Source organism: Colossoma macropomum, unplaced genomic scaffold, assembly GCF_904425465.1.
Source record: "Colossoma macropomum unplaced genomic scaffold, Colossoma_macropomum, whole genome shotgun sequence".
Lineage (NCBI taxonomy): Eukaryota > Metazoa > Chordata > Actinopteri > Characiformes > Serrasalmidae > Colossoma > Colossoma macropomum.
The window spans coordinates 15,317,702-15,330,065 of NW_023494791.1; the positions used below are offsets into that span (position 1 = coordinate 15,317,702).

The 12,364-nt window shown below is 39.7% G+C and overlaps 1 protein-coding gene across 1 annotated transcript; it reads left to right on the forward strand.

The window, feature by feature from the left end:
- Positions 1 to 5,127: 5,127 nt before the first annotated feature.
- LOC118810041 (DNA excision repair protein ERCC-6-like) lies at positions 5,128 to 11,461 on the forward strand. Its single transcript, XM_036573559.1, has 2 exons — positions 5,128 to 8,562; positions 11,357 to 11,461. The coding sequence occupies exons 1-2, from the start codon at positions 5,128 to 5,130 to the stop codon at positions 11,459 to 11,461; spliced, it is 3,540 nt and encodes a 1,179-aa protein (XP_036429452.1).
- The last annotated feature ends 903 nt before the right edge of the window (positions 11,462 to 12,364 follow it).

A 12,364-nucleotide genomic window follows, 5' to 3' on the forward strand; every position in this document is an offset into this window, starting at 1 on the left:
CTAAAATTGCAGGGAGTGTAAACAAACACTAGATTATGTTTATGTGCATTTACAAGCAACATTCATGCATTGGGTATGCTAGTAGATATTTTTCTGGAAGGTCACGTTAAAGAAATAGATTGTGCATATTTATCCATAGATGTTTCCTGTGCTATGACTCTATGCATAATGTGAGTCAATGTACTAGACTTCGTAGAAATTTTTTATTATTTATGGACCAATTGATGTACAAGGAGCAGTAAGCAGTAGATTGTGAACTCATGTGGGGGTAAGTCTGTATGGAGGAAGCAGTGTCCTGGGGTGTGACAGAATGAGCGTTCAATGTATCACCGTTCAGTGTATCACCCTTCAGCAAGTCACATTTATTTATGTCAGGGTAGGTTTTCGTGAGAGCTGAGGACCGTTAAAGGAGCGTTTGTAGTTTAAAAGATGCAGCACATTTTTCTGTCTGTTTCGATTTCAGTGTTGGTTTCATTTTCTTGTTTTAGGGAAATACCAGACATGCAGCATTTAAAACAGGAGCAAGAACAATCGCACACAAACGATCTCACATACACGCATGTCCATCATCAAACGCAGGTAAGCATAACTTTACTATTGTGTTGTGGACAAAACTGCGCTGTAGATTGTGAACTCATGTGGGGGTAAGTCTGTATGGAGGAAGCAGTGTCCTGGGGTGTGACAGAATGAGTTCAGAGTGTGGTTTTGAACTGGCACTGTGAAATCCCCTTTAATATTTGAAATACTATGCATAAACCTAGCTGCTGTTTAATTTACTGTGTGTAATTTACAAGCCTATTCATGGCAAGTATATAGGTCTCGAGTACTTTAAATAAAAGTTTCATGAACTATGACCAGTCTGGATATTTAAGCATGTAAATGCTCGTCCTGTACTTGAGAACAGTTAAAAGTGAACTGTGGACTGAAGAGTTATGTGCCATTAAAAGATTTTAAACATGCTGATGAGTTTGTTTTTCTGTATATGTAACATTACTTAAACTTACTCACTGTGTGATGTTTCCAGTGGTTTGTGCCAAATCATTTTAGTTGGACGTTTTAGTGACAAACAAAGCATCTCTTACGGGCATCAGCGCTTCGTGCAAAAGTACTCATGAAGTTGAGTCTCTCTGGATTGGTGCAGTGAATTTCTCAGTGCTACTTTCTCTTTTCGAAAATGGAAAGTAGCCCACCTGACACAATAAAACACACTAAAATAAAGAGAATGTGTCAAGTCCAGTGAAAAAATTGTCAGAATATTTTTATGTGGTTCATTTGTGTCGCGTTCAATGTATCACCCTTCAGCAAGTCACATTTATTTATGTCAGGGTAGGTTTTCGTGAGAGCTGAGGACCGTTAAAGGAGTGTTTGTAGTTTAAAAGATGCAGCACATTTTTCTGTCTGTTTCGATTTCAGTGTTGGTTTCATTTTCTTGTGAGTCAATATACTAGACTTTGTAGAATTTTTTATTATTTATGGACCAATTGATGTACAAGAAGCAGTAAGCAGTAGATTGTGAACTCATGTGGGGGTAAGTCTGTATGGAGGAAGCAGTGTCCTGGGGTGTGACAGAATGAGTTCAGAGTGTGGTTTTGAACTGGCACTGTGAAATCCCCTAAAATCTCTACCTAAAGTCCCCTTTAATGTTTGAAATACTATGCATAAAACTAGCTGCTGTCTAATATACTGTGTGTACATACATCATCTAAACCGCTTATCCTTCTGGGTCACGGTGGGGTGCTGGAGCCTATCCCAGCTGTCATTGGGCAGAAGGCAGGATACACCCTGGACAGGTCGCCAGTCCATCGCAGTATGTCCAATTAGCTTAACTGCATGTTTTTGGACTGTGGGAGGAAACCGGAGTACCCGGAGGAAACCCACGCAGACACGGGGAGAACATGCAAACTCCACACAGAAACGACCCTGGTCGCCCGGCCGGGAATCGAACCCAGGCCATTTTCGCTGTGAGGCAACAGCGCTACAAACAGCTGTTTGTCTGTGGGGAGTGAGGGCATGGGAAGCAGGATTTTGGAGATGCAGAGCTCTCTTTTATTTTACACACAAATGAAATGAATAGGTCTTTCAGCTTAGAAACAAAATCAGGATTCCTTCAGCCTTCACTTTCCAGTTCCCTTCCAAAGTTAAACTCTGCTTCTCTCGTCTCTCTGACAGCATACTGAGGAAAAACATGCCTATAAATAGGCTGGCCCAAACAACACATAGGTGAACACCATCAGCTACTCAGCCCGCTGCTTCAGTGTGTCTGGATCACCGTCCTGCATGTGATGCTCATCCAAGCCCCTGTCCTCCACACAAGTGTATTTGAAATCAGCGCAGTTTGAGGCAAGTGTCTGATGATTTAGGCATGCGTTAGCCTTGTAGCTTCAGTCCAAAAATTAAAAGGAAAAATTCAGACAGAAAACATGACTTGGCTGACCACTACATTGGGGTGAGAGGTGCATTTTTTTTTTTACTATAACTTTTAGCTTGTAGCTTGCAGGTAGATTAAAATCTTTTATGACTTGTCAACTTTGCTACCTCAGATATGTTGTCATCACGGTTTGAGCAAGAATTGCAATTCACATTTGTATGAATTATGGAATTTATGAATCACAGTATTGATCACAGTATTGATTCTTGTGTATTTTGGAGTTAGAGGTTTGTGGACATCTGCAGTCAGGTCCATAAATATCTGGACATTGACAAAGTTATTGTTGTTTTAGCTGTCTACCACAACGTGTTGGAGTTTAAATTAAATAATGAATATGAGCTCAAAGTGTAGAATTTCAACTGTAATTTGAATCAAACCTCTCTTTGTACTGTTCTGGGACAGACAACCCCACCTATTACCTCATCTCACCTGGGGCCGTATTATGCTGGGCTCAGGTGATGCGATAGTTTTGTCTGTATGTGGTCACTAGGTCAGATTAAGCAGTCATAGTGCCATAAATTTGTACTGTGCTTTGTTTGGGGCATCCCAGACACCACTTCGCTGTTCTTCGATTATGTCACACTGCAAGACCCATTTATATCCAGGCCTGACACTGGAAATTTGTCAGGTGTGGCAAAATCTTGTGAAAATTGGGCTGAATTTGTGTAGTCTGATCCAGGCATTACAGAAACGTCATAACTCTGAAATTTTATATTATCTGTTTAGTCACCATGACAGCTTCAGTTAGGACTGAATTTAGGACAGAAGCTATTACAGAACAACAGCTCTCAAGCTTATAAACTTTACTCCTGGTAAGAAACACTATCACAGAAACATCCCAGCTAGACAAGGTTTTCTTAAATACTGTCCTAATTTTAAGACAACGCCAGAGGTGTCTGAGCTGCTGTTTAAACCATCTGTTTCTACCGTTTTATTCAGCAACAGGCAGCATAGTTCACTATCACTAGCATATCAACGTTAGATTTATCTACATTGAAAACAGTACTTTATGAGGTTTTATTTTCTAACCTTTTTTTTAAAATCACAGGTACTGCAGACACCGTCCCCTCCTATTACCTTTGTGTGTTTATGTTGATGAAAACTCATCAGATAAAACTTTACAGTGATAGTGGTGAATAATGAGGAAACAGAGTTGAACGTGTCGCTGTTTATTAGGAGAAATAATGAACTGAAAATTCCTAAATTAAGATAAAGTTTGCTTTTGTAATACAGATTTGTTAAAAAAAAATGTTATTTTGACCTGTCAGATGTTAACTAGACAAAAAGATTTTTCAGTAACACAGCCCCTGATCTGTCTTACCGTCTTGTGCAACTCCGAGTTCATTGAGTTCTATTACAGCTGTAACATTTTTGTACCTTTTACATACACTTTGTTTCTTCGCTTAGTATTGACCTTATGTGACAAACACTTTGTCTTTTTTCTAATAATGCCATGTCATTCTATATCAGCCATGTTTCATATGCAGATGATTCCACTGCTCCAGAGTACATTGGTGGTGTGCTCTTCAATATGACCCATTCTACTGTCTCTATTCTCAATGTTTGTCTATGGAGACTGCATAGCTATGTGCTTTATTTTATACACCTATTAGCAATAGGTGTGGACAGAACACCTGAATTCAATAATTAGTGTCCAAATACTAATTGGGGTCCACATACTTTTGGCCGTATAGTATTATCTTATCCATTTTTTCTGGGCTAAATATTCCATGAGAGAAGAAATAAATAATCATTTCTTTATTTTAAAAAAAATATGATTTTGTGAGGTTGTGTGACGATGTGATTACCAGAGGAAGGTTCACCACAAACGAATCACTCCAATCTCTCCAAGCTAAGCTCCAAAGCTTGACTTGAGACACAAAAGTGAAGAAAAAAACTATTTACAGATCCCAGGAAGTCAAAACAGTTCTCAGATCAAAACTCTCATGAAAATGACTTGGTTGTCATGTTGGCAACTCTTCAGCAGTCACTTTACTTAGTTTAAAGGCGAACAGTGCGCCCACGTTCACACTCAGCTGCAGAGACCACCAAACAAAAGGAGAACCCTGTGCATTTTCCCCTAGCCCTTTTTATACACTAAACCCTGCCCTCAATTTGGGTCTTGGCCATGCCTTTCCCAGGCTAGCTATGCAAAATACACATTAAACAATTAAAAAATCTTTTAGACATGTCATTGCATAACACCATGGCTTTTTAAAACACTCTTACTGTTAGGTATAAGCTTTATGTAACATTTAAACACGTTCTTTCTTTTCACAGGCTTCTTTTCATTTTCCCCCATCTCCAGGATTAATGTTGGTCCCCCAAACCTAGTAGAAGGTGAATTCATTGGCGCCTCCATTCCTATAGCCACACAGGTAAGTATACATGAATTGCATTTAAAATTTCAATTTCTCTTTTTTCAGCACAGTCACTGGGTGTGCAATCTGTACTTCGGTGATGAGACAAGGCTTTGTCTTCATCAAAGATTTACATATACACCGTTTGTAATCACACAGATTAAAATAAGTAACCTTGTTTTGTGGAGATACTGTATCAATACTCTGTAAACCTTATCTGTGCTAAAAATGTTGTACACTACATGAAAAATAATGCTGAAACATTTATATGTTTATATATGTTTATATATTTTACTTTTACTTCTACGCTTTGAAAGGTAAAACCTGCTTCACGTTAACATGGAATCCAAAGAAAAACTGAATGAGAAAGACATGGAAGAGGAAAAACCTGAAGATGTTCTTAAAGCTCTACTACCTGACAAAAAATTATGTGACAAACTTTACCCTCACCAGCGTGAGGGTATTGTTTTTTTTTTCAAAGCTTACAAAAATGAAAAAAGCAGAGCTAAGGGAAGCCGGAATGGCGCAATTTTAGCGGATGAAATGGGCTTAGGAAAATCTATTCAGGTCATCTTGTTTTTGCACGCAATGATCATGAACACTCAAGAATTCAAGAATGCCTTGTTGATCGTGCCTGCTGGTTTGCTGAATGACTGGAAGGATAAGCTGAAAAGGTGGACCCCTAATATGAATGTATTTATATACCACCGCAGTGACACAGAACTTGCAAGAAAGCTGAGGCATTTGCAAAAGATGGGTGGCATCCTTTTAGTCTCTTACAGAATGTTCATTAACAATTACAAGGCACTCACAACTTATAAAGGCATGGATTTTTTCTGGGACTGCTTGATTTGTGATGAAGCTCACAAGCTCAAAAACCCTGCCACCAAAACTCACAAAGCTGTTGCATTAATCTCAGCTGGTTTTTACATTCTTATCACTGGCACACCTATGCAGAACAACCTAAGAGAGTTTTGGTCTTTGTTCTCCCTCATTTCTGACACATACGTACTGGGAACATACAAAACATTCAAGAACAAATTTGAGAATCCAATTACGAAGGGGTTGGAAGCTGATTCAGGGCCAGAAGAAAGGGCTCTGGGAATGGAACTCCAAAGGACTCTGGAGAAGATAACAGAGCCATGTTGGCTCAGGAGAAGAAAAGACCAAATTCAAGAACTCAGAGGTCAGCCACTTCTAGAAAACATACCCTCTGATCAAGTGTTACATCTTCCTAAGAAAAACGAGTATGTAATATGGATCAAACTTAGTTCTGAGCAGGAGGCTGCTTATCGCAAGATAATTGATCATTCATCATCTCTGACGCTTCAGTCCGTCCATTCTCTGATAGCTGTTTGTACACACCCGAGGTTAAACAGTGACATCAAGGAACATGAAATGAGCGGGGTGAATTTAGCTGAATCTGGAAAACTGACCTTCATGTTAGCACTGCTTGAAAAATTCACTGCAAATGGGAATTTTGTCCTGGTCTTCTCTAATTACATAAAAATCCTTGACATCATTGAGAAATCTCTGACACAGACATCATGGGGGAGAAATGCTTTTTTGAGGATTGATGGACAGAACAGTAACCAGAGAGACAAAATTATCAGAAAGTTTCAAAAAAGGGGGTCCAAAAATATCCTTTTGCTTACCACTAGTGTGGGTGCAGAGGGGTTCACCCTCACTGCAGCCGATTGTGTGGTTTTCGCTGACCTATCCTGGAATCAGTCTCAGGATGCACAGGCTGTGGGCCGTGCCCACAGAATTGGTCAGACAAAGGATGTTAAGACTTACCGTCTTATTACCTGTGGCACATTGGAAGAAATGATTTACAGAAGACAGCTGTTTAAAGGCTCACTGACTAGACAGGTTGTAGGAGATGAAAAGAATCCTTTTCGGCGCTTCACACAAGATGAGCTGAAAGCAATACTGACACTGCAGGAGACTCAGGTCTCATCTACTCAACAACAGCTTGAGAAACAAGGTGCGAAATACCTCGACATCACTGAGGTCTTTGGGGCAGGTCTCAATAGTGTAGGTTTTGCAAGTGTGTGTGGGATCTCAGATCATGGGCAGCTGCTCAGCGCAAGTCAAGGTGAAGATCTTGAAGTGGCTATGGCAAGGATGCACATTAAAGAGACTGCTGAAATGTGCCAGCAGGAAATAGAAGCAGAGTCTCATTTCGCAAGACAACAAATTTGTACAGATGTGTCTGTCAAGAAATGTGGCAGAAAAGCCAAAGTCAGAAGATGGAGCCATGAAACAAGAACACCTGGCCTACCAAGAAAATATAAATGCTACACCCCACCTTTCTCTGGAAGAAGGCGAAAGACTCTACACATTTCAAGACCTTGTGTATTTGATTCAAGTGACAGCTCCAACCTCTCAGCAGATGATGAAGTAAATCTCAGTGAAAATACTGTACCCCACATTTCAGTCACTGGCAAAAGTGAAGTCATGGGTGACTCACTCAACCAGTGCAGTGCATCTGTCTTTATGTGTAATAACACGTGTAGTGAAGACAACAACAGACTAACTGAACTATTGCAAGAATCTGCATGTTATGATGCTGAAAGTATGAGCCAGCCATCATCTTATAGCTCACCCAATGGCAGTTATATAAATAAGTCATGTCCTGAGGGAGGCATAGATTTGAAGTCAGAAACTGTTGGAAACAGTGATGAAGATGCTGTCAATCTTTTAAGTGAAATGAGTGACCTACTAGGAAAACACATGCGTTACTCTTCACTTTCCTCTGACAAAACAAAACAGACTGCACACGTTTCAAGATCTAGTGTGTCTGATTTAAGTGTCAGTCCCAGTATCTCAGCAGATGAACAATTTTCTGGGACCATTGTGCAACGTGAAGAAAGTGACACAGTCAGTGATGGTGACCAAGATCATGTCAGCCTTTCACATAACATCAGTGTGCTATCAAATGCCCACACACTCAGATCTGAGATGAATATGATGCGGGAATTTGAATTGGAAGAACTGACTGTTTTTCAGGAAGAAACTAATGTGATGGGTGTCAAATCAGCTGAGGCAAGAAAACAGGAAATACAGCTGAAACAAGATGATCAGATAATGAGTTCTAGAGACACTGTAGAATTCTCTGAGCACATCTTCCAAAATGATCCAAATACTGATTTACACAAGGATGTGTCAACTGCTACTGATTTGGACAATGATGAGTCGTCTGTTGCTGTGAGTCATATACCTTTGAACACACCAGTCTACCATGAGTACATTAGCACCCCAGATAACAGCGTATCTGCATCGGAGAGTATGGACACAACCTCTGACTTTGAGTATTGTAGTGATTCACAAAATCACAAAGCATCGATTTCTACCCCAACAGAAGGTAGTTATAACTTTCATAAGGACAACAGCATAGATAAAAATGAAACTAGTCTTCTACCAGAAGCCAACAATATTTCACCCAACACTGGTGCCACAGAATCAAGTATTCATATGTCTATGTCTAGTAAAAATCAGGTGCAGCCCATTGAGTCTGATAAGTTTGCTGATCTCAAAGAAGAGGCAAACTTCCAAAGGATCAAAATCATAGTTCCAAGGGAGCAAAAATGTGAGCATGAAGAAATTGTGCATCCTAAGAGGCCTCAAAATTTAAACAGTCAGCCATCTGATGACCCTTCACAATCTCCCATTCCTGCACCATCATCTGAATCACAGGAGAAGACAACCCTAAATCAAGAAGACCAGGAACTTCAGTTGACAAGCGAAGATCTTGAAGTGGACATGGCCAAGGTGAACATTGCTGAGACTGTTAAAATGTGCCAGCAGGAAATAGAAGCTGAATCTTATCTCGCAGGACAAAAGTCTTGTATAGATGTGTCTCTCAAGAAACCTGACAGAAAAGCCAAAATCAGAAGACGGAGCCATGAAACAAGAACACCTGGCCTACCAAGAAAATATAAATGCTACACCTCACCTTTCTCTGGAACAAGGCGAAAGAATCTACACATTTCAAGACCTTGTGTATTTGATTCAAGTGACAGCTCCAACCTCTCAGCAGACGATGAAGTAAATCTCAGTGAAAATACTGTACCCCACATTTCAGTCACTGGCAAAAGTCAAGTCACAGGTGACTCAGTCGACCTGTGTAGTGCAGCTACCTTTATGTGTAATACCACGTGTTGTGAAGACAATGATGGAATAAGTGAGCTATTGCAAGAATCCACGTATTATGAGGATAGAAGTAGTAGCTCATCCAATGGCAGTTATATAAATAAGTCGTTTTCTGGGAGCAGAATACATTTGAATAAAAGTAACACAGTTATAAACAATGATGAAGATGCTGTTAATCTTTCAAGTGAAATGAATGAGGAATCTGGAAAAAACATGCGCTACTCTTCATCTTCTCATGACAAAACAGAAGAGGCTGCACACGTTTCAAGATCTTGTGTGTCTGATTTAAATGACACTTCAAGTATCTCAGTGAATGAATCATTTTCTGAGGACATCATAAATTTTAAGCAAAGTGACACAGTCGACCACAATGACCAAGGTGATGACACACTTTTATGTAATATCAGTGTGCTATCAAATGTCCACGAATTCAGATCTGGTAACACAATGCAAGAAAGTGAGATGGGGGAGCCTACTGCTTTTCACGAGGAGTTAATTCCAAAGGGTGTCAATCAGCTGAGGTAGAACAACACCAAACTCAAGTTATACAAGATGAGATAATGAGATCTAGGTATACTTTAGAGTCCTCTGATCACATCTCTAAAAGTCATCCAAATGCTTATTTGAACATGAATGTGTCACCTGTTACTGATGTGATCTGGGACATGTCATTTGTTTCTGATTTGGACCTGGACATGTCAGCCTCTCACGACTACATCAGCACCCTGGACAAAACCTCTGACTCTGAATATTGTAGTAGTCATTGTGATGATCCACATAATCACAGAACATCAATTTCTAGCACCAGGGATGCGAGTTATAATTATACATTTCCTGAGGACAACTACATGGGTAAAAATAAAACTAGTAACTTCCAAGAAGCCAGCAGTATTTCAACCAACAATGCCACAGGATCGAATATCTGTATGTTTATGTCTGATGTAAGCCTGGTGCAGTCCAGTGAGTCTGGTAACAAACAAGAGGCAAGCTCCCAAGAACTGAAATTTATAGATCCAATGGAACAGAAACTTCTGATGAATGGCGAGCAAGAGGAAACTGTGCAACTCAAGAGGCCTCTGACTTTAAACACTCATGCCTGTAATGATCCTCCACACTCTCCCATTCCTGCGACCTCATTTGAATCACAGGAGAAGACAACCCTGAATCAAGATCAGGAGCTGCATCAGGCAGAAGATAGATTCAAAACTAGTTTGAAGTCCAAGCAAATAGTTCCTAAACTGTGTGATTACTCACTCACTCCTAGTTGCCTTGCTTTGTCTATAACACCATCTGCTAGCAAAGAGAAGCATGACACAAAGCTAAAGCACCTGAATGAGTGTAAAGTTAAGTTAAATGTTCTGAAGGAGCAGACAGACGTTCAGGATGTCAAATTTATTGATCCAAGAGGACAGAAAGATCTGAAGAAATGTGAGTATGAACAAAATCTCTGTCCCAAGATGTTTCTGGATTTAAGCAAGCAACATTTAAATCTTGCTCATCCTTCATCAGAATCATCTCATCCGTTATCTGAAAGAGAGACACTTTGGACCGTCAAAGATTATGAACTGGCAGATCTCAGTTCTGAAGACAGCTTTAAAAGTGGGTTAAAATCCAACCAAATTGCTCCTGTACTATGTGATTACTCACTCACTCCAGGTTGTGTCTCTTTGCTTGACACACCATGTGTAGGAAAAGGAAAGCATGTGTTCAGTGAATGTTTTCAAAGTACACCTATGCAGTCTATTGAGGTTGAACACCAAGAAACCCAGGATCTTTTGAAAAGAAGATTATCATTTTCTCATTCGCACCCAGGGAACAAAGGCAACAGTAGTACTCCATTAGAGTCATCTTCTAAAGGAAAACCCAGTGAGTCAGTCCAGTTAAAAAGAAGTGAGAAGAGAACTCCTGAGTTGCCACAAAAATACAAATGTTTTTCCCCTTCATTGGCAAAGACTGGCAAAAGGAAAATAACCAATTTGGATAAAAAAGTAGAGCAACAAAGGACTACAGTGACTGGAAATGACAGTAGCATGGCTCATAATGCTGAGGAACACAGTCTCTCTCCAGCTAGTAGTACATACAGATCAACCAGAACTAAATGCTTTCAGTCCACAGTTTCATCAACAACACATGAATACAAATATGGAAAAGAAAATCATGACAGACCGCTGCCAGCAATGTGCAGTTACTCATTTAACCCAAGTGCAATTTCTCAGTCTTCTAAACCACAAACAAGAAAAATAACAAAAACATGCCTTGGTCAAAGACAGCTCAACATCTGTGAGGATACAGATGTTAAATCAGTACAAAAATGTCCCACAAATACTGAAACAAATGAGAGTAGACTGAATACAATGTTGGTGAATTTGTTGGCAAGTTTAAACACCCTTTCCTGTAATAATGCATCTCTCAGAAAGGTTCAGAGATGCGCAGGGAAGCAAAAAGGACAACTCAGAAAAAAGAGACTTTCACTCAAATGCAGTCGCCCCTCCTTTTCCGTGACTTATCGAAAGCATAAAAAGAAACTACTGGAATCCATGGGGAATGTTTGTCTGAATCAGGTTATTGAACAGCCACAAGGAAGACAAATAAAATTTGGCAGTGTTACATCAGACTTAAATGTTTCTCTCATTACTGATGAGCATATCTATGCTTTGGACACTGAAGACTCAGCTTCTTGTTCTTCATCTGCTTCTTGTTCAAAGTTCTCAAAGGGAAACTCATCTACTGAAAATACCCAGAACAGCATTCAGTGCCCAGAAAATGACCACTACTACAATCATACCACTGGTGTGAAGGACATTGACGTCTCAGAGGGTGGCTCAGCGGACTCCATTAGCACAATAAATGTAGATGTCAACGCTGACCAAGGTCATCATATTTTGAAAGAACACCTGTCTACTTCATTTATGCAGTTTAACCAATTTCCTCAAACATCTACCCTTGACAACCACATGGCACTGCAAGATTGCAATAAAACAAGTAACAGTGAAAGCAGCAGTCATAATGAAGATGACAAAGATTATGACTATGAAATAGAGGATTGTAAAAATGAGATATTTCGTTTGATGGGTGACTTAAAAAGATTATGACCTTACATAGAGCATATTACAATTGCACTTCTGTTAATTATATAATGCTGTTGACTTAATACTTACATGAGTGAACACTATGTGCAGTTCTTAAACATTTAGCATTTCTGTTAGCATTTCTGTTGACTGGTGACCTGTCCAGGGTGTGTCCTGCCTTCCGCCTAATTACTGCTGGGCTTGGACACTGTGTGTGAGAGTGTGTTAGCATTTCTTTTAAGTGAACACATTTGGCTTTATTAAATGTTAAAGCAAAATGTTTGGTTGTTTAAAATCAGTCTTTCAATTTGTCTACCATTAGGTACACAATGTTGATTAATGAACATATGATT